The 27,353-nt window shown below is 44.4% G+C and overlaps 8 protein-coding genes across 8 annotated transcripts, besides 34 other annotated features; 3 read left to right on the plus strand and 5 right to left on the minus strand.

Annotated features, from left to right (window-relative positions):
- Positions 1-592: part of a dispersed repeat that runs on past the window's edge.
- A 44-nt stretch (positions 593-636) lies between these two features.
- Positions 637-749: a tandem repeat.
- A 482-nt stretch (positions 750-1,231) lies between these two features.
- Positions 1,232-1,312: a dispersed repeat.
- A 17-nt stretch (positions 1,313-1,329) lies between these two features.
- Positions 1,330-1,512: a dispersed repeat.
- A 1-nt stretch (position 1,513) lies between these two features.
- Positions 1,514-1,627: a mobile genetic element.
- Positions 1,622-2,070: a mobile genetic element.
- Positions 1,884-2,102: a dispersed repeat.
- Positions 2,058-2,146: a mobile genetic element.
- Positions 2,147-4,480: 2,334 nt separating this feature from the next.
- Positions 4,481-6,274, minus strand: EKO05_0006148 (uncharacterized protein; the record flags this gene model as incomplete). The annotated part of the gene is made up of 7 exons (XM_038940254.1): positions 4,481-4,734; positions 4,784-4,873; positions 4,923-5,154; positions 5,207-5,513; positions 5,568-5,928; positions 5,976-6,057; positions 6,113-6,274. 7 exons carry the CDS (start codon positions 6,272-6,274, stop codon positions 4,481-4,483), a joined length of 1,488 nt encoding a protein of 495 aa, XP_038797659.1.
- Positions 6,275-6,581: 307 nt separating this feature from the next.
- Positions 6,582-7,310, plus strand: EKO05_0006149 ((S)-2-haloacid dehalogenase; the record flags this gene model as incomplete). Its single annotated transcript, XM_038946031.1, has 1 exon — positions 6,582-7,310. The coding sequence occupies one exon, from the start codon at positions 6,582-6,584 to the stop codon at positions 7,308-7,310; it is 729 nt and encodes a 242-aa protein (XP_038797660.1).
- A 431-nt stretch (positions 7,311-7,741) lies between these two features.
- Positions 7,742-7,806: a mobile genetic element.
- A 305-nt stretch (positions 7,807-8,111) lies between these two features.
- EKO05_0006150 (uncharacterized protein) lies at positions 8,112-10,786 on the plus strand (the record flags this gene model as incomplete). The annotated part of the gene is made up of 6 exons (XM_038940416.2): positions 8,112-8,185; positions 8,259-8,644; positions 8,710-8,795; positions 8,874-9,511; positions 9,572-9,742; positions 9,814-10,786. The coding sequence occupies 6 exons, from the start codon at positions 8,112-8,114 to the stop codon at positions 10,784-10,786; spliced, it is 2,328 nt and encodes a 775-aa protein (XP_038797661.2).
- Positions 10,787-10,960: 174 nt separating this feature from the next.
- Positions 10,961-12,584, minus strand: EKO05_0006151 (uncharacterized protein; the record flags this gene model as incomplete). The annotated part of the gene is made up of 4 exons (XM_038940413.1): positions 10,961-11,238; positions 11,302-11,875; positions 11,966-12,255; positions 12,317-12,584. The coding sequence occupies 4 exons, from the start codon at positions 12,582-12,584 to the stop codon at positions 10,961-10,963; spliced, it is 1,410 nt and encodes a 469-aa protein (XP_038797662.1).
- A 1,493-nt stretch (positions 12,585-14,077) lies between these two features.
- On the minus strand, positions 14,078-15,849 carry EKO05_0006152 (uncharacterized protein; the record flags this gene model as incomplete). Its single annotated transcript, XM_038940544.1, has 8 exons — positions 14,078-14,435; positions 14,483-14,663; positions 14,711-14,825; positions 14,876-15,018; positions 15,068-15,193; positions 15,246-15,339; positions 15,388-15,649; positions 15,698-15,849. 8 exons carry the CDS (start codon positions 15,847-15,849, stop codon positions 14,078-14,080), a joined length of 1,431 nt encoding a protein of 476 aa, XP_038797663.1.
- Positions 15,850-17,467: 1,618 nt separating this feature from the next.
- Positions 17,468-17,502: a dispersed repeat.
- A 149-nt stretch (positions 17,503-17,651) lies between these two features.
- Positions 17,652-17,692: a dispersed repeat.
- A 335-nt stretch (positions 17,693-18,027) lies between these two features.
- EKO05_0006153 (uncharacterized protein) lies at positions 18,028-18,498 on the minus strand (the record flags this gene model as incomplete). Its single annotated transcript, XM_059636747.1, has 5 exons — positions 18,028-18,036; positions 18,083-18,094; positions 18,155-18,256; positions 18,313-18,336; positions 18,391-18,498. 5 exons carry the CDS (start codon positions 18,496-18,498, stop codon positions 18,028-18,030), a joined length of 255 nt encoding a protein of 84 aa, XP_059492730.1.
- A 1,020-nt stretch (positions 18,499-19,518) lies between these two features.
- Positions 19,519-19,735: a mobile genetic element.
- Positions 19,733-19,819: a mobile genetic element.
- A 660-nt stretch (positions 19,820-20,479) lies between these two features.
- On the minus strand, positions 20,480-21,460 carry EKO05_0006154 (Ribonuclease T(2); the record flags this gene model as incomplete). Its single annotated transcript, XM_038940592.1, has 4 exons — positions 20,480-20,767; positions 20,816-20,954; positions 21,024-21,179; positions 21,237-21,460. 4 exons carry the CDS (start codon positions 21,458-21,460, stop codon positions 20,480-20,482), a joined length of 807 nt encoding a protein of 268 aa, XP_038797664.1.
- A 295-nt stretch (positions 21,461-21,755) lies between these two features.
- Positions 21,756-21,799: a mobile genetic element.
- Positions 21,800-21,848: 49 nt separating this feature from the next.
- Positions 21,849-21,951: a dispersed repeat.
- Positions 21,941-21,944: a direct repeat.
- Positions 21,945-22,152: a long terminal repeat.
- Positions 21,945-24,356: a mobile genetic element.
- Positions 21,948-22,245: a mobile genetic element.
- EKO05_0006155 (uncharacterized protein) lies at positions 22,226-22,431 on the plus strand (the record flags this gene model as incomplete). The annotated part of the gene is made up of 2 exons (XM_059636748.1): positions 22,226-22,324; positions 22,414-22,431. 2 exons carry the CDS (start codon positions 22,226-22,228, stop codon positions 22,429-22,431), a joined length of 117 nt encoding a protein of 38 aa, XP_059492731.1.
- Positions 22,236-23,787: a mobile genetic element.
- Positions 23,327-23,867: a dispersed repeat.
- Positions 23,898-24,352: a mobile genetic element.
- Positions 24,150-24,356: a long terminal repeat.
- Positions 24,357-24,360: a direct repeat.
- Positions 24,359-24,935: a dispersed repeat.
- Positions 24,805-24,842: a tandem repeat.
- Positions 24,934-25,379: a mobile genetic element.
- Positions 25,332-26,673: a mobile genetic element.
- A 143-nt stretch (positions 26,674-26,816) lies between these two features.
- Positions 26,817-26,826: an inverted repeat.
- Positions 26,817-26,947: a mobile genetic element.
- Positions 26,817-26,948: a dispersed repeat.
- Positions 26,832-26,866: a tandem repeat.
- Positions 26,938-26,947: an inverted repeat.
- A 50-nt stretch (positions 26,949-26,998) lies between the features above and the next one.
- Positions 26,999-27,040: a mobile genetic element.
- Positions 27,041-27,353: the final 313 nt, after the last annotated feature.

The following is a 27,353-nucleotide window of genomic DNA, read 5'->3' on the forward strand; positions in this document are numbered from 1 at the left end:
CCCGTTAACAACGAGCTCTGGCAGTCGCAAACCCCAAGCAACACCCTTAAACTAGGGTCGTAATTAACGCTTGTGAAGACAAGGATTCAGAGGTATATAGATAGCTCGCCTACCTCTATAGTTAAAGCGTTTAAGAAGGTCTTAAAGGGGGCAGCTATAATTGCGCACAAGCTAGTGTTAGCGCAACAGGAGATTGCTGAGCTTTGAGCTGCTAATAAGGCAGCCATACAACAAAAATTACACAAAAGAAAGCAGGTTAAGAAAGAAGGTACTCTAGTAGTTAAAGAGGGCTAGCGATTGACAGCCCTAAAAGAGTTTAGGGCGCGTTGTGATGGTAAGAAGGCAAAGAAGCAGGTGCGCGCTGAAGTGGGTGAGCCTTCCTAAAGGCGCTGTGGACGGTGCAGTGAGACTGGACATAACGCGCGAACGTGTAAGAAAGAGGTAGAAGTAGTTTCTAAATAATATTACAGACTGTACTGCAGTTTGCAGTGTTAATTTAGGTTGTTTTAGGTTATAATGGGGTGGAGTTTGGTAGGGGCTTGGCAAAAGTGACTGACTCGTCCGGTGACCGGCTCGTCCGTAGGGTACGTTATAGGAATTATTCATTTATGTATAAACGCAGCGCGCCTAAATTTAAATAATAATAATAATAATAATAATAATAATAATAATAATAATAATAATAATACTAATAATAATAATAATAATAATAATAATAATAATAATAATAATAATAATAATAATAATAAACACATATAGTTCTAACTAGTTATTAAACAAATTAGCTTATTATCTCCCTAAAGTTGGGCAACAATGTTGTAAGTAAGAAAACGTTGTCTTTACTTAAGACAAAAACAACAATAAAAGATTTAGATAATATAATAATAGACTAACTATACTCTACACTAATACTTAATAGGTATAGTGCTACTATAGTATATTAATAGGGTTACTTTATACGTATCTAGAACAATCTACCTGTTTAGAAGGGGGGTAGTGTAAAGTACTAGTCCTTCTAAAGGTTCCTGTCCTAATTTGTACTTAACTCTAACTTAGTACCTTTATATCCTGTTTCTATCCTACATCCTAGGCAGCACTTGTGTTCTTTCTAGCACTTAAAGGTATAAAGGCATAAGGTGAAGTAGGTCTAGATAGTTATTTTTTAAGTACCCTTTTGTACATGACCTATAGGAATAGAACAATTCTCTGTGTAACTATCCTAGTGCTCCCATACACCTCGTAGCGGATACCCACGCCTACTAAAGACCTCTATCATCCTGCGTTGTTACACTTTACATTATTATCTTATCTTTTTAGCCCGCTTTGTTAAGGCCACGGCTCTGCCCACCGTGCCAAGCATACCAAAAAGGTAACAATGCTCACCTTGATAGTGAGGCTGTAGCCAGAACAGTACTTATTGCCATTACAGGTCAGAGGTGGACGCGACACATGCCTGAGGCTGCCTACAGGTTAGAGGTGGACGCATCCACATGCCTGAGGCTAAGAGCCTAACATTCTTACTCCACTTATCTTAAGTAACACAACGTGAAAACGTCTCTATCTAATGCTCACCTTTGTTATTAAGAACAGATAATAAGGCACCATCTAAATCTAAGCTCTCTAACGTACTCCACGGGCGAGTCGGACACACAGGCGAGTCGGACACTCAAATTCACACCAAAAATCACAATTCTTAAACCTTAATATCTCTACAACTACATAATAAAATTATTTAAAAATTAATATACTACGCTGCATGTATATAAAGATAAAGACTATAGAAGCGCTTAGCTTTCCTCCTATTAATGTAGAAGTTAGTAAGTAAGATATAAAATACAGGGATTATTTTAGCGTACTTTTAAATACCTCTATGTGTATCTATAATAGAGCTTAGTGCTTCTAGACTCTTTATTTTTATATAGATGCAGCATAGATTTTAAATTTCTAGACAATTTTATTGTGTGGTTGTAGAGATATTAAGGTGTAAGAATTGTGATTTTTGGTGTAAATTTGAGTGTCCGACTCGCCTGTGTGTCCGACTCGCCCGTGGAGTACGTTAGTGTTTTAACAAATCAATTAAGAATTGTATTAGGATTAAGTAGTTAGACATCTGTTTTGTTAAAGGACTTATGTATTAGTTTCTTAGACTCGCTTATATGCGCGAATTGTTTATTAAACACATAACATAGTTTGTGAATTGCAATAATACAACATTTGTTCAAAGTTGCCACTATGCACTGGTGTTGTGTAGGTGTGCAGCGTGTGCCTATGAAGGTGAACTCAAACCAGGGGCTCTGCCTGACCTATCAAATGATGAGGCTGGTTTTCCCAAAGAGTCATAGGTGACGCCTTACTTCCGAATTGGACCTTGGGGACTATCAAGGTCGAATTCTTGTTCAAAGATCAGTCTTCTTATGTGAAATGAGATGGAATATCCACCTTAGTATTTGTTTTACGGATGGATATATTCTATTTCTCTAATTTATAAACACTCTGTGATCAAATCTTGTCTTGGTCTAGGGGTTGTGGGGCGTACCCAATTAAACTGTGAAAATTGTATTGTCGGTGATACAAGCAACATGTTAGTTCATTAGTTAACCATTGGCTCTCAATGTGGCAGAAGATCCATAACATGACAAGCTGAGATCCCAGGCCATCTAGTTCTGCTTTCCGTACTCCATATCTGCGGCCAAGTCACGCGCCTAGCGATCAGGATCAATGTGCTCGTTGCCTTCAGGCCTGCTGTCAACGTTAGCGGCAGGCGAATGTACAAAGAAGCCTGCATTAGCCAAGCACTTGTTTTGCATTAATCTAATCAGGCATATATTACTGTTAGGAGAAGCCTAAGTCTATGACTGCGTAGTCTTTAACAGGGGAACTAATCCATCCTTAGTGAAACAGAAGCGACATCGACTGGAGTCCTACAAACTAAACGTTCAATAGCTATTTCAGATACCGTCGTTATTTAAGAGTCCTAGTTGACCGCTGTAGACTGCCTGGCAACAAGATGGGACGATTAGTAGTGCTTCAAGGCTTCATCACACCCCACGCCGGTAGTCGCTTCGGTCGAAGAACAAACTGTGGGTGAGTTCTTGTCTGAGTATCTGAACATTAAGGTTCATCTAAATATTAAGAACCATAGTTTAGCATACGAATCTTTGTTTGCCGCTGTAGGAAGCATCTGTAGAGGCTTCTAGGCAAACTTGCTCTCATTCTGCCTGATCAAAGCAACAGATTGGCGGCAGGCCTCTTATAGAGTATGTTCCGAACCCTAATAAACAACCTGCATTACAATAACCTTGGTTGTTACTACAGAAGCTAAGTAATCTGCAGCCTAATAAACTTTAACATATGTACTTGTTAGTGCCACCGCAAGATTTGTTCCGGTTAATACTGCCAGGTGTGGGAGTTAGGGATGGAAAAGTAATTATTGTGCTAACGCTTAGAACGTGCGTTAAGAGAGGATAAAGAGCAACGATAGTACAGTTGCTGTTTTAGCACATTCCAACTCTGCTAAGGCTCTCTCCAGTGCAGCAATGCTCTGAGATGTCGCAGCAAGTGCCCTACATGCTTACTGTACGGGGCAGGGAAACCTCCAAGGCACTAGAGTAGCACTTTCCAGTCTGGCAATCCTCCCTGCAAGCACTGTCAGCAGCATTCTTTAGGTGTAGGTACTACACCGTAACCACATCTTATCACCGTATTTCTAAGTCTTGCCATTGCGACACTGCTTGTCTAGCCCAAGACACGTTACATTGTTGTGTTAAGGGATACAAAAGCTGCCGCTAGCAATGGGAAGTTCTGGTCTTAATTCTAGTATTAGAGTTAACCTTTTACTATACTATGCTTCGGAGCTTATAACCAGCAACAAAATAATTAGTTTAGGGCTTGACTAGGTCGCAATTCTTGTGAACAGGCAGATTTGGAGCTAAAAACTTTTACACAGTAATTAAGTATTTGCGCGCCAACTTACTAGAGGTGTAGTAGTTTACTTCTAAAGTCGTCGTCTTGTATCTGCCAACAGTAAAAACACTGATTGATATCCTGCAGCCTAGATTAGGAAGTCACCATTTCTTGCTTGAGACCCATTACCCCTGCAGGGCTTGGTATTAAGAGCGGGACTGACTACATTAGGAAGAAGTTCTACCTGGAACCTACTCTAGGCATAATTCCGCGTACGGAGATGTATGTACGCATTATATAAAACGTCGATATACCATGTATGTTTTCGGTATGCATTATGTGCGCTAAGTCACTGTCAAATTTGTGGAGGCACAGCTTAATCAGCAATGGAGAAATATTCCAAACGGACCTCCATTGTCAGCTTATTGGTAATATGGCTACTGGGTCCTGCATTGTTGCTTGCAACACACGCTACAATGATGGATTGCAAGTTCGCTATGCACTGTGCTAAAATAACATCTTTGGCAGGGAGAAGAGGCTTCGCATGCTACGTTGTTTGAAATAATAATTTGAACACTCAAAACTTCGATGCGACCCTCGAAGTGTTGCAAAAAGGCTTTTTCGCACTCTCCGCGCAGCCTCTTCTGTATTCTTCAATAATTGCTGCGGGATCTGTGTTCTGAAGCCTCTCAATTCGTTCAAGAGTGGTATGGAACGGCTGGGGCAAAGGAGGGTACGCGGTAGCAAGCAGTGGCTGGCTGTACTCGACACCAAGCGAGTCTAAAACAACGGGCGTAATGTGAGCAGCCGAGAGCAAAATTCGAGGCATACCTATCGAAATCAGTTTCTTCTGGTTCAGTTGTCAAGATCAGATGCGTACCGTGCCCCGCGAAGCCCGCGGCAATGTAGTGGCCGTCACGGTTTGGGACAGGCCCAACAAACGGGAAAGCATCTGCACTCGAAGTTTCGACTATGATATAATCAATTGACATGTATCTCTCAGAATGAGTCTGACTTACTCCCAGACCAACAACCGCCTTGGTCGTCTTCCATACCGAGCTCTGCACAACTCGAATCTGGCCAGTCTTTGACATCCGAGGCGGGCCAGGACTTAAAAAACTCTGCTACCCCATTAAAATGTTTATCTTCTTCGTCGTTCATAACGCAATCGTCTGCCTTATGGACGAGAAGCTGTCTGGCTCCTCCAATAATGATGGTGTTATATGGTGTTGGGAGCTGAAGATGATAATTCTGCCGTTGCCATCAGGTAAACATCCATAAAATTTTGGGCACCACTCCTTACATTCACGCGGCTGTCCCAGTGCTGAGCACCCGTGTGCTTGATAAATCCTGGGGGCGCCTTGATCGCTGCCACCGTTCCCTTTTGCGCTGTTATAAGCTTGTTGAATTCTGGTAGAAGATGAGAAGCCCATCTGTTCGTTGTATGAATCACTGCCCGGGCACGGATAGTCCCTCGATCGGTTTTGACCGTGATCCAACCGTTGACATCCCGCTTGGATATACTCGTGGCTGGTGTGTGCGCCTGCAGATTTAGATTGCCTTTCTGCAGAACAATGCGTAAAAGCGCATGCACAAATTTATATGCCCATCTAAGACATGGTCAGACGAACTTCGAGGCAATCTTGCACTTAAGGAGGGTATACATTTGCCCCGTGGGGTGTACGACTGCCGCAAGGGCTCCCTTCATCTGTGAAAATTCTTCTGCTTTCTGGGCGTCATCAATGATTCTGCAGGCTTTGACAATTTCATGGTCGTCGCCGTGGTCCTTGCGCATAGCTTCGAAGGCGCCTTTAAGCCGTGCCCAGGCTTCGTCGGTCATAGCAGCATCAAAAGTCTCACCGAATTTCAGGCAAACTTCTTCAGTAATACCTTCCTCAGTAGCTAGGTCCCTGAACGCTGGTAAATGGGCCATTTCATGTGCGATAAGCTCCATCGCGCCATCAGGTCCAAATCGTTCCGACCATAGCGGATAGCGAGAATAAGCATGTGGTCTCAATTGCCCTCCTGTCCACAATCAGCTAGTTTCCTACACAACAAACCCATGTTGTTACCATTTCGTCCAGTAGCAGATCCGCAGATATCCCTTGCCTCTAAAAGGGTTATTGCAGGCTGCTTCGAGGCTTTCTCTGTATACTGAGCTTGTGTCAGAGACTGTGAGCTGATAGGTCAAGATGATGTGGTCGCGTACTTTGTGGATCCAGTAAGCGGTTGCTGCACCTGAATAGCCACTACCAATGATTACAACATCAGTCTCCTCTGGCAACTTGTCGCTGGAGCGAAAGTTACGCAGAGGCGATTCAGCGGCCTCGATCCAATAGGATTTGGTGGGGTTGATTGTTGGCAAGACCATGCTGAGGCTTTGGAAAAGCAAGTGATCGATAAGATACCAGGAAAAAAGCCAGGTTTCCTCAATAGTATCTGCAGCATGATATATGCAGAAGAATACCGTGTCATGACTACACCGGCCGGACAGCTGACTCAAGATCTCGAGATAAACATCTCCGGCCACCGGCCCGGTCCACTGATAACGGTGGTGGTCCAAGCGGCACTACAGGTACGATTCCACGACAGCTAATATACCAACGGAATAACAACAGGCGATTGAGTCCATCACTCATAGTCAATAATTTTGTGTTCCCATTCATCATATCAGCACAATGCCTCAACCTCTGAAACATGTCGTCTTTGACGTTGTCGGCACTTGTGTATCGTTCGACGAATACTATGAACGCATAAATTCAGCTCTTGGTGCAAAGCTTCGCCAAAATACTATAACCCCACAACACTTTGGCTTCACCTGGCAAACAGCTGCCGAATTAGAGTTTACTTTCTTATCGATCTCCGGAAGTTATAAGCCCTACAAAGAAGTCCTCCGAGGTCTCTTCTATCGCACCTTAAGTCTCTGCGGCATCGCTGACCCCCGGGCATTGGCTACCGACGAGGAGCGAGAGCAATGCATTGAGGGCTATAGCGCTCTGCAACTCCGGTCTGGCTGTCGCGAGACCTTCCAGCTCCTGCGGGACAATGGATTCACAGTATGGTGTTTTACTACTGGTGACGTGCAGCGCGTCAGAGGCTACTTCGAACGTGCCGGCGTAGATATGCCACTAGAGAACTTCGTTAGTTGCGATGTGGGAGGTATAGCAAAACCAGCTTTGCCCGCCTACGAGACCGTGTGGAACCGACTAGGGGCAAACGATGTGAAGTGGTTTGCTGCCGCGCACATGTGGGATGTTGCTGCCGCGACGAAAGTCGGATTCCGTGGCGCGTGGAGCTCTGTGTATGAAAAGGAAGCTTGCCTTGACGTTTTCAGTGACGCGAAACTGGAAGTCGTGGCTGGAGGTCTTGAAGAAATGGCACGGCAGATTGTAGAGAAGTCACAATAATCATCAGAAGAACATGTATTCAATCCACTTCACCATCTCCCGCAAGAGTTTCTCAATTTGCTGTCCACATGTTTCAACGTTGTAGACATTGAAGGCGGGCTGTTCACGAAGAACAAACAACGGAGTAGCGTGTAGGATATATGGGGATCGTTTCGTACAAACAAGAGCGATTGAGAACTCCACTGAGAATGAGCAAATCTGGTTCCCTAAGGCCGGCTACTGATGGAGGGAAGGACCTTTCGCTGACTCAACCATATTTGAGGCGTCCTAGGAGAGGCGGAGCAATTGAGGAAAACCCCAACTACATGTGGAAGGCAATGGGAGGCTAATAGTTGGATAAATGAAGCAATCTGCAAGTTAGCTTGCCGAGAACGAACGTGATACACAGCGCTGCCTGCTATGTACTGTAGTACTGCAAAGTAGTCGTGGTGTTAAGGTGGTCTTAGCAAAAGTGGCCAGCTCGCTTGGGTGGCCAGCTCGCTTGTCGAGTACGTTATTGAATCATCAAATCTAATACGTCTATAAGTACGGTATGTACATATGTGCCTATATTCCGATTCTAGCAGTCTCCAGAATAGTTAATAGAGCAAATTGAACTTGTTGCCTAGTATTACCGATCTCTGCACGAAGTTGTAAGGTTGTAGTAAACGCAATGTACTTCTTTAGTCACAGTCACGTGCCGATTGACCGAGCCGGTCGTTGTGCGTGGACCGCACCGGCTCATCCCCACAACTGATGTCCATCCGTCAGGCAGTTCATCGATGAGCTCGCCAGCCCCGACCAGCTCCTGCCCATTCCGTCATGGACGTTGAGCACGCAAGGCCCGCCAAAAGGCGCCATTTGGTTGTGGAGGAGCGACAGCGAGCGGTTCGCGCGTAAGACAGCACTTCCCGACAGCTGTGCTGCCATGTACACAAGACATGATCTTGACTGACACCTCTTGCGCAGTTGTGTAGAATGCCGCCGTCTGAAGGAAAAATGTGAGGATGGCATGCCATGTAGACGTTGTCGCCATCTACGCCGGCCATGTGATTTCAACCATATGCCTGCTACAGTTGACAAGCGAGCGCCCGACTTTGCTGGCTCACTCAGGGATCTTATGGACCGACTGCGATACATGGGGTTCATTCTCAAGCACCACTTCCCCCATCTCGCTCTCGACATCGATTCTTTGCGACGTACGTGCGATACCCTATCCGCACAGAATTCACGACTTGACCAGAGCGAGATCACAGCAGAAATGCTAGAGCTGTCTGGAAACGTGCAACTGTCCGATAGCCCCGGTATTGAAGACGAAAATTGTACTATCGACTCTGTAGACGACACTACAGTCCGTACGTTTCTCTGTAACACTCCTCCACTAGTGGCCACACTGACAATGCTTTCTGCTATGATGCAGACTACTCCGGGGAGTTCTCTCATTGGAATTTCTCTATGCACATCAAACGCAATATAGATGACTTAATGGCCAGATCCAACGTGCCGGTATGTGCCGAATCCTAGCTCTCATCATGTGTGCATATTGCAATATTGTGGTGAGTCCTCGCTAACATTGCCTTCTAGAGTTTAGATCATGCCAACCGAGTGCCAGACTTCATCCGCGTTGGAGAGGCCGACCCGGGCTCCGCCTCCATCTCAGAAATCGTTGGCGTTTTCCCACCTCGCTCGGTGGCTACGTTTCTGATAGACGTCTTCTTCAAGCACGCCACCAGTTTCTACTATTTCACAGATCGAGGCTCGCTTGACGGCATTTTGGACCACATATATGAAAATAGGGCCGGATTACGTTCAAAAGACGTTACCCCGTCATGCCTGGTACTAATGGTCCTTGCAGTCGGAACCCAATATGTCCACTTGGAATCTCCTGAAAAGGACAGTAGACGCGTTAATGGTATTTTGTCAAACTCTAAGGAACACAAGAGCTGGGAGCTTGACATTGGTTCGGCCTTTTATCGTCAAGTAGCGAAGCTCTTGTCGGAAGTTATCCATTCTGGCTCGCTCCTAAGTGTCCAGGTTTTTCTCCTCCTTGGTCTTTACTGTCTACCTCTTGATGCCTCCGGATTGAGTTACGTCTACTTCAACCTGGCCGTTAAAGTCGCCATACAAAACGGCATGCATCGAAGGGTCTCACGTAGTATCTTTCATGCTAAGAACAAAGAAATCAGGCGTCGCATTTGGTGGACAGCTTATTGCATGGAAAGGTTAGTTTTTAGCATTCGATCACCATACTGGCGTTTCTGCTTACATGCCTGAAACTCCAGAAAGATTGGAATTTACCATGGACGTCCGGCATCCATAAATCCCTCCGACATTGATGCAGATATACCACAAAGTCCTGATGGTAACAATATAAGCAACGATTCTTTCGATGCCTCCGGCCTTTTAGAATCGATCGATCTGACACGCCAAGCAGAGGCGTTTCTTCAAGAGATGTGAGTTTTTGCTCAGACCTTCCCAAGAAAGGACCCAAGTGGGAGAGAACTGATTGATCATGATGTTCCAGATCGCGTCTTCGAACGTGCGAGAGATCTGAAATCGGGACCATCTTGAGCCGAATCAAGCTTATGAAGACGAACCTGCGAGGATCATGGGTGCCTCCTTGTAAGGAAGCTCAATCAGCGTCAACAGCAAATCGAGTAGAGCAACCAATATCTCGCGCGAAGATGCATTCTCGGTTAGAGTGCTGTCTGCTGCACATGTTCATTGGGCGACCCTTCATTCTTGCCCACCGTCAGAGGCGTGCGGATGTCATTGCTCCGCAAGCGTCAGAAGCATCTCGAACGAAAGCAGTAGAGTCCCATATGCAGTGGGACTTCTTGGTCCAAGACTGTATTGCGGCCGCAAAAGAGGTGATCAGTTGCTGCCATGGTTTGCAGATTGGGGGTATGGGCCTCGCCAAGTCCTCCTATACCGAATATAGCTCCTGCCGTGCGTCGTTGCTGGTCTTGATTGCCTACAGCATCTGCTATCGCACGAACGAGTTTTCGAACACTTTGCGGAGAGGTTTGGATGCAATCAGGGAAATGGCTTCTGTTGGCGATTCGGCGCGTTCAGAAGTTTGTTTGCTTGAAAGGCTGGAATCGGCATTGCATCGACTTCACGTATTCGATCCGATACCTACTGAACCAAAAGTCACAGCAGCAAAAGACCCAGCGGAAGATGGTTATGAAGGATTTGTTAATTGGTACACAAGACTAGGAGTCTCATCAAATTCCCGTACCGGACCGTCGACACAACATGGTGAAGTCGAACAAGGAGCGAAGGCGCAGACCCGAGAGCTTAGTCAACAGGCTGGACCAAGCATACATGATCCAGTCGTGACCGTCATGCCAGATGATACATCCATGGACATATATCCTTTCGACTTTGATTTGCTTCACACAGACGCTAATGCGGCTTTTTTCACGCCAGACTTCAACGAAATCGGCAATTCGGAGAGGGAATTGTTTCCAAATCTATTTTGGATGCCGAATTGACGTTTTGTGTAAGCTATAAGTACTTATATCTAAATATTGATGGATATGTACACCAGCGAAGGAAATGTGCCATGAGCAAAGACGTACCGATACAAGCGTTTATAGATTGCCACATGATCTTGAACTTGCCCTTGTGTGTGCCTTGATGTGTAGCTTTCTTTGGCCAAATCTTGTTCACAGCATCGCTCGAGCAGACTCGCTGTCTGTAATATGTTGCCACATCTTCAGAGAGACGTGTTCCTTTGGCTGATACCACCTGCTTTGAGAGATGCGGTATGGCGCAGGCAAATCTACCTTCTCTGTGTCACCTGTTATGATCATAGATGCCACTGCTTTTGCGGAGAGAAAGATTTGGGGCATGCCGTGCCCGCTGAATCCCGCGCAGATATACTGGCCGGGGCGGCCGCAAGCTGGTCCAACATATGGAAAGCCGTCATTTGAGTACCCCATAACTAACAGAAAGGAAATATTAGTTTGAAACTTCGAATGCGCTGTTTCGGTGGTGTCAGACTTACTACCAGTCCAAACGTCTTCTGTGTGGACACCGCTGTTCTCCCAGCCGTAAAAATGTCGTTGCATGTATCCGTCAAAGTACTGTCGTGCACTCTCTATCACTTTGCTGTCGTCAGACACGTCGAACCATTCATTCAAGTCTTTGTAGTAATCTCGCTTTGCACCTCCGAGGATGATGCTGCCGTCCGGCCGTGGGATCATGTAGTCGTACTCGTAGTCTGAGAACCTCATCATATAGCTATTTGTCAACTTCGGTGCATTTGCGCCAACTAGCCGAGCAACTATGCCTTTTACAGGGACAATATTATCTTTCATCTCCGGGACTAGGGCTGAAGTGTAGCCATTAGTAGCATACACGATGATGTTGGTTTTTACAGAGCCGCGTGGTGTATGGACAAGCCAACGGTGATCCTTTGCGTCTGCATGTGTTGCCGACACGTTTGTGACAGGTGTGAATGTCTGTAAGTTTACTCCTAGAGGTACTGCCTTTTCTAGCAGATGCGTAACAAGCCTGTAGGGCCATAGCCGTGCTGCATCGTATATAAGGCAAGACACTGCTCCTCGAACACCAGACACCTACAAATACAGTCAGGGCTTTGCTCTTCAAGGAACAGAAGAGTGGGCAAATAGGAGATTGTTTCTGTTTTCCGCCCGACGCGTACATACCCTTTCGGCCTCGCTGCCTGAAATATACTCTATTTCTTTTGCTGTGGAGATGCCTGCTTTTGCGACTTTTGCAAGATCGGCTTTCATCTTATCGCGGCCTGTTTTGTAGAAACACACGTCTGCGACCTTCGTTGTTTCGAAGTCACAGTCGACATCCTCATGCTGAACTAGATCCCTGATTGCATCGACCTGACGAGCCTCAAAAGAAGCCACATGTTCCGCGACTGCTTTGCCATGCGTCTCAAGGACACTGGCCGCTCTAAACAAGGGGTCAGGCTTCAAATGACCGCCTGGAGGTGAACAATCAGTAAATACGGGAAATATGCAGTTCCGCGTCCGGTTACTACGTACCATTCCTTCCGGTAGCCCCAGAGCAAGCTTCGCGAGCTTCGAGGATAAGTATCGATGGAAGTGGACGGCCGCAGCGCGCAGTTTCCTCTATCAAATGATGCACTATCGATGCTCCAACATACCCTGCACCAACAATCACAACATCTGCCTGGGTGCCAAGGTTTTTGGTGCTGCGATGATTGTCGATGGGGCCAACTTGTTTTCTCCAATAGGAGGGAACAGCACCGGCGACCGGAAATCTGTTCGCACAGCGAGTAGGGGAGGACATTTTGGCATGTACATTCAGGTCTTCCAAATTCGCAATTGTTTGGTGAAGTAGGTGTTCTGCGAGCCTGTTGCGATCTCAGCATCCGAGTCGGAGTGAATGCGCAAGGGTGGCGCTTGTCGAGGATCTGCAAACCGGGCCGGTCACCGGCACGGAAGCGGTTGATTTGGCAAGCAAAACGCGAAAAGTATGATAGCCGGTGCAGCGGACCGGTCTATCGTAGTTACGGCGAAAATATCTCATAAAACGTATACTGGGCTGCTGATAGGACTGTTGAAACTCAAGGACTTGTTCGATATATCTCACGCCGGATAACGCTACCGTCAACGAGTCCCACGCCCTGTGACCACGCCGCTATGTCTCTTTTAGAATCCCCCGGGGCTCCAGGACCCGCTCCAATTCCCACGATCGCCAAACTTACCCCCGTCTTCGACGCAATAACCACCCGGCTGGCCATCGACTACAATTGCAGCCACGATAACTAGTGCGAGTAGCCAGCCAACACCCAAGACGCCTTCTGATATGAGTAAGACAGCATTTTTGACGTTAACGATAACGAACACCTGGACACGAGAGATATAAGATAAACACACTCAATTTTATTTTAAGACTACCTGTTGTTGTAGTTTAGAAGGTAGTATTTGTATGTTAGGATTAGGGTTGTCACAGGACTAGGAAATGAGAAGATCAGATGTAATAGGATGTATTGCAGGTAAGGATACACAAATCGCTACTATACTAGAGCAATTCCTACATCCCTTATATCCTTTGGGTGAATGCTAAGAACTAGTACCTATTCATGACCAAGAATAGGCCATAACGGATCAATCTAAGGCGTCGACGCTCCTGGTGGGTGGGAGTCCTGACGTAGTACGCACATTTTCTTCCCTACATAGCTTCGTTCTTATAGGCATATTTTCTACCGTAAGACCTGCAGATAGATCAAAACAAATTAGTTTACCATATTACTTAAACTCAGGGTAAGCTATTAATCCTGTGAATGCAGTTATTAGCCTGTCGTAGCCGAGCCACTGCCTCCATCCAGTTTAACTCTCGTGTTAGCACGTACGGTACACTGTATTAAATTTGGGCGAAGTGGATATTTATGTCATCCTTCAAGTCCAGGGACGCAGGTGACCGGCACAATCGTTTCAAAGAGCAATTTCTATCATGAGTGCGGTACCTACAAGCAAGCAGTGACAGTTGCCCAAGCCTACACGGTCAACTAGATGCGCGTGGTCCACAATTGCACAATTGGTGCAGCCGAAAATCGAATGGGAACACAAGTCATCGAGTATGGCCCGGTAGTGTGACTTGAAGGGATGCTAGAGGCACAGATCCAGTGTATTTGAACAACGGCTACCCGCTCACATGCTCGAGCTCTTCCACCCTACTTTGGTACCTTCCAGGACGTAAATCCTTTGCCTTCGGTGTATGAGTGAGCCCTAAGCATATCTATCATTCACCTCAATCCGGGATTTCACTTCGGTGTGCTCTCATTTCCCCTTCTGAGAATCTTCCTGCACGATAGAATCTTGTCCCGCGACAACGACACCTGATGGTACCTTTGGTACTTTACCTATCAGTAGTACCATACTGGGGATCACCAGTACCAGCACGGCACAATTGACATAGAGCGGAATCTCTGGACCTATGGTGCTCGAAGAGCTCAGACCGTAGGACACTGCTTGGCCTATAACCTCAAATGCACGGAACACCCCTCCCGCTCGTGAAGCAGCCTCCACCTCGTTTGAAAATGTGCCGAGAACCCAATATAAAGTTAATTGGGTCCAGTAGCCAGTGACAAAAATAATGAGGTAGGGTATCCACGCTTTGCTCCATCTCGTGGTTTGCCTGTCTCAGTTAGTCTCGATACTGCGTCGAACACCGGTACTGCTCACAATTTGTAGTCTAGGGTTGAATTAGAGCCAAGTTGATGGTATTCGATAGCGACCCAGATGAAGCAACCCATTTGTGGCATGATCCAGGCTAAGAACGCGACCCATGCTCGGCGCCTCTGCGACCAACGTTGACTGTCCAGTAGCTTGCCGAATAGGATCACTGATGGTATTGTGATTGTCGCTATACAAGTCAATTTGGTAATATTGACATGAGTAGCCAATACTTACGAACAAGAAGAGACGAGAGGGCGCGTGCACGCACTGAGAAGTGGAGCGAGAGATAGGTGCCCATGGTTCCTCCGTAGAAGAAGGAGTAGAAGGCTGGAAGAAAGACAAGCCAAGTCTGTAAAAGGATTAAATGATTATAAGAAAAAGAGATTAGAGATGGTTTACTTTTGGGAGCCGCAAGTACCTCCATAAAGCACTGAATTCTTGCTTCCAGGTTTGCATCTCGGCCATCATGATTTTACTGCCGTCGTGACGACGCACTCGAGCTGTTTTGGACAATAACAATGCCCATATTACACCGGTACATTCTGCGATCTTTTAGCAAGACTGCTATCGAGACGAATGGCCTTGACGTACCGATTGCGACAAAGACCAGATAGGTGGCCCATGCCACTCCCCCACCTGATGAATCAGCGGAGTTTGTGGAAAAATTGATTGCGCCACCGATGACGCTTCCACTGCTTCGCATTGCGGACCAGATACCTGAGATCTGTCAGCGGACTGATAGCCTTGCCGAAGTTTCTCGTGTTCCTACCGAGGTAAAATCCTCTGTCTTTTGGATTTGGGTAAGTCAACATAGCTGTAGTCTCTCCGACGTAGAGGAAACCAGATGCAATGCCTTTCACGACCTGATTCAGTCAGTATGGTGTGTAATTAAGCTTGCGCCTCGAACCTACGTTGGCTGCTAGGAGGTACCACTCGACACTGAATCTAGCGTTCACATAGTACGAAGATCCGTCTAGCGGCATTGAAAGAGCTGCGATCAAGCAAGCCCACTTGATTCCAATTTTATTGATTAAAGGTCCTCCAAGGATGGTACTGAGGAAGCTGCAAGCGTAACTCATCGAATTTGCAAGATTTGCAAGCCATGGTTTGGACAGTCCACCTCCTCCTAGATTAGATATGGCATCAGACATAGCAGGACCGACCAATGACAGCCTATGCGAGAATCAATTTACTACACGCAGCTTCGGATCTCAAACTCACATTCCAAATAGCACCATTTGGAACAGCACGCTCCGGTAAAAGGTTCGAGGCGTGTAAATCGAAATTTCTTCCTGCGACCCAACAGCTAGGTCGTCCGGACCATCATTCATGGTATCCACAACATTGGTCTTTTTGGTATCGAGGGCATCCATGACAAAATATATTTGGGTTGTGCTCCGGAAATCAAGACACATTAGACGACTTATAGTTGCGAAGGTCACTACTATACAACAGCGAATTGGTTAGGGATTTGGTCTCTAGAGTATAGCTACCCACGCTCGCTAAATCTAGCGTGAGATCGGACCGGTCTGGTGAGTGTGATTGGACAGTATTGCACAAGAGGCTTGCGGACATAGCGGATTAAGCGTGCGCAAACGCCTGTGGGACCGGCCCGGTCTGCGCTCTTATCTCCAAACCATGATAACTTATCTAAAAGTCCACAATATACAACTGACGCCACTAGGTAACTCTGACATCTTATCTCATATCTCCTTATGCGAGAACAAATAAGTGAATATATTGTTGCTTTATACCTGGTCCCGTTATGCCTGATCAGACCCTGCTACGTACGCAAGCAGCAATTTCGGAAGGCGAGCCACTTATGGCTGTACTGTCAATGAAACTGGCCATACCCATACTGTCGATAAAGTAAAATAGACAGTCGAAGCTGGAAACGCTTGTCCTTGATGTTCCAAGTCAATGTATCCACTAGCAGAAGTTATTCACAGATAGAAGAAGAAAATAGGATCTTAGAAAGAGTAGCTAAATCGCAACACAGAAAGCTTTCTTAATATAAGGAGTATAATGATATACTATTATGCTCGGCTTATACATATACGTGCGTCACGCACAAAGACTTAGTAAGGGCAGTATGGGTTCGGAAGATTGAAAAACACCAGCACAAGCGAGATGTTTCTTTAATGCAAGATTACAGGTGCCCGGATTGATAGCACGAAGAGCACAGAATTAGCAAAGCGAAGAATCTGCACTTATGAATAGGACGCTGTAAACATGCTCGAACTGATTTAGTCCGAAGAGAGCTTCCTAAATAAAAAGTGCTACCAAGCATGGCAGGCAAGCTTGAGCATGAAAACATCCATCTCACAGGCCGCTGACAATTCAATACGAGTAGTTATTTCTTCCAACTAGACGTGAACGCTCTGCATATCACCCCGATTTGGTACCTTCTTTCACTGCTCAGCCAATCGGGTGCTTCAAGCTTCCTTTGCCACTATGTTGGAACGCGTTCTGCTATGTTTTGGCTGGTGAGGTCTTACAGCGACAGTACTGCGATTGCAATGGCAAAGGATGCAAAGCAGGACGCAGACTTTTTGTTGCTGCGGGTTTGACCCTTAGAAAGCCTGTGGTGCAATATGGGCTTTTTTGTTGCCACAATTGGACTTTTGAAAACATGGAACAGCCAAGATCTAGCACCAAATACGAGGATTATCTGAACCTTAATGAAGTGCGACTCTGGTACAAAGCCGGCTTCGGCTTCGTAAGGGTACGTACTTGTCATGAAAACAAATGATATGGAGAATCTAATATCGTAAACATGCCATCAGCTTGAGAGACAAGGAAAAAGGAGGCATTGAGCTGAGCGTACTGCAGGTACATCAGCCTAACAACGATCAGCACACTTGAACAATCGCCTACAATCCATCACTTCTCGATACTCGCATAGTGTGCATGCATACAACTCCCCTCCTGCAATACTCAGTGCGTATTACGTTATGCAGCAAATTTGCTTAATAATTGTCACGCGATATGTACTGTGGTAGCTGGCATAAGTAGTGTAGGTGGGTAACTGTATCCGGGGGTACGGACCGAAAATACAAGAACTCCTATTCTTTATCTGAGCCAAGAAGAGTAGTTCTAGCTGCTGACTGTCAGTGCTGTCTGCCCTGTGTTGAGCTGTACAAACCTCAATACGCGGGGCTTATTCACCCCCCACTGCGAGACCCACCTACAATACTAATACCAGCTACCACAGTAAATACAATGTCACCTCAAAAGCGTTTTTGCCACCTGACTAAGTCGCGGACTGGAAGCAGTGCATCCGGCAAAATATGGTTTCGACGATGTTTTACGCCGTTTTCCTTGTGGTAACCTTAGATCAGTAGAGCGTTTTTATGTTGGAAGTGTAATATGTAGGTTAGCAATGGGACAAGCAGCGTGTATGCACATTTCGAAGAAGAGCTAGACTAGGCATCAACGACCTAATTTTGAAGTGCTTTGGTATCGAGGCTAGGTCCACCTAACACAAACCACGAATTAGAAGATCTCTGAACATTCTTGCTGCTCAATCTCCTAACTCCTGATTAACTGAATTAATCGCACTATTAATGATTAGTAGAAGCTTGTCCGGTGAAGGATTTTCCTTACGCAAGAGATTGTCTGTATAGCACTCTTATTAGTGTCTGTTCCAACGTGTGAAGTTGAAAAGTGAGAACTTACACCTCCTGAGCAGACCTGGTCTAGTACATCCCCTTCGGAATTCTTTGGTGAATAACAGGCTGATCTATAAATGGGTGTGGTTGAAGATTGGCGGCCTGAACACTGTTGTTGATGTCAGAAGCCCACTTCTAAGCACGTTGTCGATTCACTAATCATACGCAATATGAATTTGCTGCGATGCCCTAATCATGTGTCAATTATTTAAAACTGTACATATAGACACAACTGAGTTATACCTTGCAGGTACGATCACCAGTAAGAGCAGTGCCGTAGTCACAAAATTGTTTGCTGGCGCTAGCCATCATAGTCTGAACAAGTAAGAAAGCGATGAAAGACAACCTCATGATTGTAGCTTGATGATTGCAAAACCTGTAAATATGGGGAATATCGAAACGAGAGGGATAGGACGAGCGTGAATTTATACACGTTGACTGTAAAAGTGTACTTTCGTGTCAAGATATCAAGGCCGCGTCGCGTTGCGACCGAGATTTGTCGAATGACCTCAGCATCGGGCCTTTTTCGGTATTACTATTACTAAAATATGCGAAAAGGGGGTTTCAACATCAGCTATTGCCGTTTATGGTCGAACTTGGTAATTAAATTACCGGTCATAATGCGTTTGATTTAAACCTGAAACAAAGGCGTTGTATCGCCATGAATGGGAACGGTAGCTGTACTATATTTCAGTTGTTGGACATTAAAGACTTCTATGCTGTAGTAGGGATCACAAGCGGTGTGGATGGTCGATGAGATTATACCGGGGTCGATTTACACAAAAGTGGACCAGGTGGTACTGAGCATGGCCGAAGCTAAGTTTTACTATATCTTGGCACCGTAACAAATAACACCGAACCAAAGCCAGTTCAATGTCAAATGACACAGAATCGAATACATGTGAAACTAAGGTGTTACAGAACGCTGCAGCCCTTCTCGTAAGAAGCTCGCGATACTTAGGATCTATCCACCAAACGACCGAATAAGCTTCTAGAAAATATCATCTACCTTACCGTAACGAGGCATCGTGCATTCGGCCTTGGTATTGCAATTCTGCGGCACTTTCCTAATAGGGGATAGTGCCACATATAGCCATAGTGTGCAAAACATACGCTCTAGGCAATTAGAGGACACAATAACAATTATTCATACCATTAAATCTACCTACTGCTATCCCTCTACTATCTTTCCTAGTGTAAAGCAAGTACTATTTTCCATAACTAGAACCTTACATAATAATACTTTATTAATCTAATAGTCTAGGGATAGCACTATTGAATTAAGTAAACAGCTAGGGGGTTACCCCTAAAAGGGCACAACAACCAACCTGCAGTAAGGATTTAAGCAGCGTCTCTCTACCCCTAGAATCCGTAAGGCAACCGAAAGACGCTATAAAACGTAGTAGGGCATAACTTGCGCACGTATAAAAAGCCTAAAGAAGGTGTTACTAAATAGTGTTATATACTATACTACTATAAACAATGCTAATGTGGGCTAATGTAAGCTATTATAGGGTAGAGGTTTGGTGTAGTCTTGGCAGAGTGATCCGCTCACCCGTATGATCCGCTCACCTGTGAAGTACGTTAGCTATTGTAGGTGGCTCTATAGCCTTATCTATATCTGAGCGTTAAGGTGATAATCGGTCGTTGCGCGCACGGACATGGTATGCACCTTTGGTGTAGAGAAGACGTCCAGTCTTGTCGATGTGGACGCAAAAATTGCCTGCGCTGAGTAGCACCAATGAAGGCTCAATGAATATCAGCTCTGCAGAAGGCCGGCCGCACTTACGGAGTCGACATCGATTAATTGCTGTCACTCTACTGCTGCTCTTCCAATCGACACCCTGAGCCTGCTCGCGCCACAAACCTGCGCGCTCATTAGTCCTACTGCCACTCCAAGACGGGGGCGTCAGGAGGCAACCAGAGGTCTATACTACTACGAACAGCGATGGCCGGTTTCGCTCTCAGTGCTTCGATTCAATCTTGACGATGTAACCTCATCGTTTGAAATTTAGGCAGGCTCTGAACAATGAGTGTGAAACCTATCGGACAAGGACAAGGAAAAGCCGGGCTCAGATCGATTCTCGTCTAATGGGCCACTCTCCGCGCCAGTCTCTTTTCGATAATTCGGAGAAACCCTCTCACCACCCCAGTTCACAAAACTCGCGCACAGGCATTTCTGCAGATCAGAACGATTGCAACGACAGTAATCACACGTGGGATGGTTTTCACCGTCTTTCTTCATGATTCACATCGCCTACTCTTATCTCCACTATATGTTCCCTGCTAGGGTGACTCAAAACATTATTCCCTTCTCTGCTGCAACAAGAGTTCAACCGCAACTTCCCTCATCAGCGGTAGGAGTGGTGCTAATATCTTTGGGCAAGTACTTGATACCTGTCTTTGGACAATTGCCAGAGGTCCCAGTAGGATTTACAGGAACGAAGTTTCCATGAGCAACACTGCCGTAGGTATTGAAGGCATACTGAATCTGATTGAGCTCGCCGCTTGTGCAAGTCAGAATAGGTGTGGCACCAAACTTGGCCTTAAGGGCGCTGGTGATGGCCGCGTTGGTGTAGGTTTTGCTAGAGCTGGGGGCAATGCCCGCGTTGGAAAGCCACTGTGGGTTTTAGCTGGTGACGGATCTGTTGGTATGCGCAATGCATACCTGGTAGGTGGGCAGATCCTTGAACAAGGTAATCGTGGTGTTCAAGAAGTCGACGAGTTCGTCTTCTGCTTGGTAGTTGGTGTAGCAACTGGGTTTCAGCGTCGAGTAACAAGTTCCATGTTTGCTCCACTCATGCTCCCTTAATAAATGATTAGCATGGAACGGGAACAGTAGCTGGCAGCTGGGTTTCGCAACACCAGCAGCTTACCAAAATGATTCGTCGTTGCCCTGGTAATCTTTCCAATATGTCTCCATGTAATTGAGGATGTCGGTAGCCCCTCTGTTCTTGAGTGTGCAGCTGATATCGGTGTATGCTCTAGAGCTGTCGCACGTTGACTTGTACGTGCCATCGCAATTGTCCGGCCTGCAGGTGTGGTCAGTATGATTACGGACGTCTAACGTCTGGCCAAAGGAGTCTTACCACAAGCCGTGGATAGTCCAAGAATTGGCTGGACCGGTAGCAGGGCTGGAGTCCCAGAACTGGACCTGCAAGATTTGTCCTTGAGCCTCCGTGCAGCATGTGTTCTGGATGGTGCCGGTGCTCTGGCAGCTGAGCGGTGCAGATGCCGGGCATGCCGATGCGGCAGCAACGGCTGAGCCGACGAGGGAGCCGGCAGCAGTCAGAAGAGACACGATATAAGCCATGTAGGATACTGTAGATCAAAGCTTGACTTTCTTGGCTAGAATCCTCCCTTCTTATATGACTCGCAGCCGCTCAAAAATCGTCGCACACCGCCGGAGATTCCGTCTCCTGAGTATGATCATGTCGGCAGTCTAGCTGTCATTGGAAATTATACGTGCACTGCATCTGTAGTTAACCATGCCAGAGTAGCTACCTTCTGCAGTGAGCATAGTGCACGGAGGATGTAAAGCACGCGTGCAGACAGATGAGGAGATAACGATCGCCTAGGGACGCGCTGTCACAGTCGATCGTCCAGCGCTACCGTGTCTGTGCGCGCAACGCCCGGATTCGCGCAACGCCCGCTTTTTACTAGTAAAAACACCAAAATCTCTTGTTTTAAAAGCTAATTAACTCTACTATTAGTAGAGATAAAGACTAACTGTCTATTAGAAAGATACTCTATTATATAGCTCTATAGCTAGTAGTAATTTTAATCTATAATATATAGTATTAGTGTCACGAGTATTCTCCCCACGCCGGGAGATACCTCGGCCAGGTCCCGGGCCAAGCCTGGGGACCTACTGGCCACACACGTATATAATATTCACAAACCTTAAGACTTATCTATTAAGGATTCGTCTCATCTCTCAATATCACCCCATTATTCGTCCCATCTCGCTCTGCTCCATTGCCTGCCTATAGTGTCCTCACAATTCGAATCCTTCATACTCCTCTCGGAACAGGCAGCCAATTGGCAGCAGAGGAGCGGGAAAAGCCCAGCCATCACAATGGCAGGAGGACGACGAAAACCGCTCGAAAGGAGCCGACGGAGCCTGAACAGCAGAAGGCAGGTCAGTACCATAATAGTACCACCGCTTTTCTGCGTTGTGAGCACCACCTGTCTTCTAGAAGTAATCCTTAATTGTGCTGTTAATTACAACGTTGTTAGGAAGCTTCGTACTAACAGTCCTAATAGCAGCCTATAATAAGTTAGCTCTACATAAGAAAGAGGGGGAGAAAAAACACCTACAATGTACCGCTTAAGGTTATGCAACTAAGAAACCTAACAGGCTGAAGCGTACTTAGTCTTGCTTAGACTAGACTTATTAATATAGTAATAAACTACAGTATTATAGGCAACAAAGCTATTATAATAAGCCTTAGTGTAGTTATAGGCAGTCTGCTAGTACGCCTGCACCTAAGCAATTACGTTGTTGTTAGTTACCTAGTTGCCTTAGGTAACTGTCTTATTATTTGTCTTACAGAGGGCACGCTTAATTAAGAAATTAAGCATGTTACAGGCTTAACAGAAAATAGGGTTAATCTATAAAAGTTAGCAGGAGTAGACACTAGGACAGTGCAGGAAATACCTTAATACACCTCCCTTTCTTTAATTAGACGCAGTAGGGGTATATGCTGAAGTTGTCCTTACAAAGCCTATACCTACTAGGCTAACAAAAGACACAGATAAAGGACAGGATAGTGCTATTAGGGTTACTCTTAGATAAGGTAGTTAAGTGTATAATGCTGGCACAGCACTAGTACTATAAAAGTAACAGCTAAGGCTGTATGCTCTTAGGTAGCTAGTAGACATAGTTAGGTAGAGCCTTATAGGAGATATATGTTAAAAGGGGCATTATAGTATAGAAGGTAAGGGCTAGAAGGTAGATGTAGATAAAGGTGTAAGAATAATAAGACACTATAAGTAAGTAGATACAGTCCTTATATACGCCAAATTCCCTCTACCTAGCAGCTCTCTAGTAATAACCTAGCCTCTTACTACTCTCTTACCTGTTACAATCTACTACACAGAAAAATAATTCTTATTACAAATATCTAGGCACAGGTCTATTAACCGCTAGAAGGGTAATTAGTAATCTTACCTAAGATTTATGTTGTAAATAAACACTAGAGCCTAGACTATACTGCGTAAGGGTCTAGGCAAGGCGCTAGGCATAGCAAGGCTAACAGCTTACTGTTACTACTAGCATACAGACAAGATCCCCTACAAATAAGTAAATCCCAGGCCAGTTTGCGCAGGAACAGGGCTGCAGGAGCTACTAGCGATCCTCTTGCAGACGTTACTGGTTAGGGACTTACTGCTCTAGCCTATAAGGCAGACAACGTCTAACCACTTACGCCTCCAGCAGCCTTAGCCCTAGGATTAAGGCACCTAATTACTTAGGAGATTGCAGAGAGCAAACAGCAGGCACGCCTAGGGCAACTCTTAGCCTAGTGCTAGGCGCTATATACGCTACACAGAAAGCAAACAATACCTCTTATATATTACCTATTTAGTATATAATTATTACGCTCCCTATAGCCTTAGCTACATAGGTTTTAGAGCTAATAACTACTAAGGTGTTATTTACAGTAACGTCTAGCAGAAATAACAGCTTACTAACTAGCAGCTAATAAAGGCATAAGGGAAGACTTGGCCTTAGCTAGTCTCTTGTAAACAAGACTTATCTACCTAGCTACGCAGCAACACTGCCCTAGTAGCTTACTAAGCAAACGTTAGGAAGATAGGATTACTGGCGTCTATTATGTGCTAAACAGCTTCCTATCCCTACAGACACTAACTAATAGACCCCTACTAGCGCTGCATTTCTCCTACTAAGTTTTTCCCTCTATAGAAGGTTTTTCTAGAGCTTAATAACGTTGCTGGAGACCTCTCTACAGTTCGGGACAAACCTTTAAAAAGGGGGGGGCTATTATTACAAGTATTCTCCCTACGCTAGGAGATACCTCAGCCAGGTCCCAGGCCAAGCCTAGGGACCTACCGGCCACACACGTATATAATATTCACAAACCTTAAGACTTATCTATTAAGGATTTGTCTTATCTCTTAATATTACCCCATTATTTGTCCTATCTTGCTCTGCTCTATTGCCTGCCTATAGTGTCCTTACAATTAGCTATAACATATCCTACAGACAAGCCAGTTACTAGGCAAGTTAGTTACTTTCGCTAAGCCCCTACTAAACTACCCCTTATATACTAATGCCTTCTTAACACTACTATTTAAACGCGTTAAAGGAAGCTTAGATACAGCTTACGCTCTAGGCTCTTAAATAAGACGTAACTCTCTCTTAGCAACGCGCTGCAGCTATCTACAGAGTCTCTTAAACAATACTAAGCAATTAACATATAGAGCAACCTTTACACACTAATATTAAAGCTAACTTATAGAAGCTAGATAATAATAAGAAGAAGGTTATTAGTAAATATGTTCTTAAGCTAGATGCGTAAGGGTTTTCCCCTTAGCTCTTAGATATAGCTACTATAGCTAATTCTTTACACACTAAGCATAATTTAGGCCTTATTAGCATAAACTAGCCTAGTATATTTATTAAATAATACCTAGAGCTTAAAGTTAAGTTTAATTGTAAGTATAACTATAAGAGAGCTCTCTATAAGGATCCTAAGGTTCTATAGGGCTAGTTTAGCCTAGTAGCTAATGTTAAAGCTAATTATAGTATCTAGGATAAGGATATAACGTACTCCACGGGCGAGTCGGACACACAGGCGAGTCGGACACTCAAATTCACACCAAAAATCACAATTCTTAAACCTTAATATCTCCACAACTTCATAATAAAATTATTTAAAAATTAATATACTACGCTGTATGTATATAAAGATAAAGACCATAGAAGCGCTTAGCTTTCCTCCTATTAATGTAGAAGTTAGTAAGTAAGATATAAAATACAGGGATTATTTTAGCGTACTTTTAAATACCTCTATGTGTATCTATAATAGAGCTTAGTGCTTCTAGACTCTTTATTTTTATATAGATGCAGCATAGATTTTAAATTTCTAGACAATTTTATTGTGTGGTTGTAGAGATATTAAGGTGTAAGAATTGTGATTTTTGGTGTAAATTTGAGTGTCCGACTCGCCTGTATGTCCGACTCGCCCGTGGAGTACGTTATATAACTTTAATAAGACAGGCTTTATAATAGGCTAGATCTCCCTAGAAGTAGTTGTTATAGCTTTAGAGCAATAAGGTTAGCTAAAGGCAGTCTAGCTAGGCAACTAGGAGTAGGCTACAGCTACAGTAGGCATTAATGCTAAAGGATAGGCTATTCTAGCCTTCCCTATCTTTAAGGCCTACTACTACCTCTCTACCTAGTATAAAGAAGAGGATCTGCCTTAAGACTAGGTAATTAGAGTCTCTAACAACGGCTAGACTACTAATAAGCTTAGTCTTAACTAGATAAACTACTTTAATAGGCTTACAAAGGAGCGTACTGTTAGCACCTACTATCTACTTATTATTAGTAGTTATAAGAGCTACAACTCTCTTAAATTCTAGTAATACTGCAAGGATAACAAGATTATTACTTTCTATTTACCTTCTTACTTATTACACCTTATATAACCCCTTAATATAGGTTATTTTACTACTTTAAAGAAGGTATATAGGTGCTAAGCTAAAATACTTATATATAACTAGAATAACTATATTATAAAGACAGAATTCCTACTATACTTTATACGCGACTATAATACTATAATTACTTCTAAGAATATCTAGGGAGGGTTCTAAGGTGCTAGATTAGTCCTATTTAACCTAGACTAGGTTATAATAGCCCTTAATATAAAGCTACGCACTCTATTACCACTACTACCTATTAATAACAAGCTCTAGCAGTCGCAAACCCTAAGTAAAACCCTTAAACTTAGGTTGTAATTAATACTTATAAAGATAAGGATTTAGAGGTTTATAAATAGCTTACCTACCTCTATAGTTAAAGCGTTTAAGAAGGTCTTAAAGGGGGCAGCTATAATTACAGATAAGCTAGTATTAGCACAACAGGAGATTGCTAAGCTTTAAGCTGCTAATAAGGTAGCTACACAACAAAAATTACATAAAAGAAAGTAGATTAAGAAAGAAGGTACTCTAATAGTTAAAGAAGGCTAGTAATTAATAGCTCTAAAAGAGTTTAGGGCACGTAGTAATAGTAAGAAGGTAAAGAAGTAGGTATATACTAAAGTAGGTAAGCCTTCCTAAAGGCGCTATAGACAGTGCAGTAAGACTAGACATAACATATAAATATGTAAGAATAATGTAGAAGTAGTCTCTAAGTAATATTATAGCTTATTTAGTCTTATACAGCACTAGTTTTTAGTGTTTTAGGCTATAATAGGGTGAGTTTTAATAGGGGCTTAGCAAAAGTAACTAACTTGCCTAGTGACCAGCTCGTCTGTAGAGTACGTTAGCTACTTTTAAATTTATATTTTTAGGAAATATAGTATATATAAGGAACTATGCTAGATACTAAAGTAAATCTTATACTAAAGATACTCTACAGACTAGGGTTTATACTTTAAATTTTAATATCTAAAAGTTTTATTAAAGTTTAAGAACTTTTACTCTACTAGTAAAAAATATTATTATAACTAATACTATATATTATAGATTAAAATAACCACTAGCTTATAGAGCCATATAAATAGAGTATCCTTCTAATAGAAAGTTAGTCTTTATCTCTACTAATAGTAGAGTTAATTAGCTTTTAAAACAAGAGATTTTGGTGTTTTTACTAGTAAAAAACGGGCGTTGCGCGAATCTGGGCGTTGCGCGCACAGACACGGTAGGTAGCTCAACAACGATCGCGCTTGCAGGATCGCAACGTACCTCAAGGTGCACCGAAGTGTTGCAGCATGCTTTCAGACTTTCTCGACCCAGCGCTGGAATTGTTTGAACAAAGACACGATTCCTTGTATCCGTTCGCGATTCCTGTACGATTTATTTGAGCTGCAGTCGTCATGACACGAGATCGATCTCTCTGACGGCACTTATTTCCGGGGGTCAGGGTCACTTATCTTGCTGCGTATAGTCGCCTTCCTCATCCGCGATCGCGCAATATTCCTTATATTGGTCATGCTTGACATACGAAATTGGGTGGA

The sequence above is a fragment of the Ascochyta rabiei genome, chromosome 10 (assembly GCF_004011695.2).
Source record: "Ascochyta rabiei chromosome 10, complete sequence".
Lineage (NCBI taxonomy): Eukaryota > Fungi > Ascomycota > Dothideomycetes > Pleosporales > Didymellaceae > Ascochyta > Ascochyta rabiei.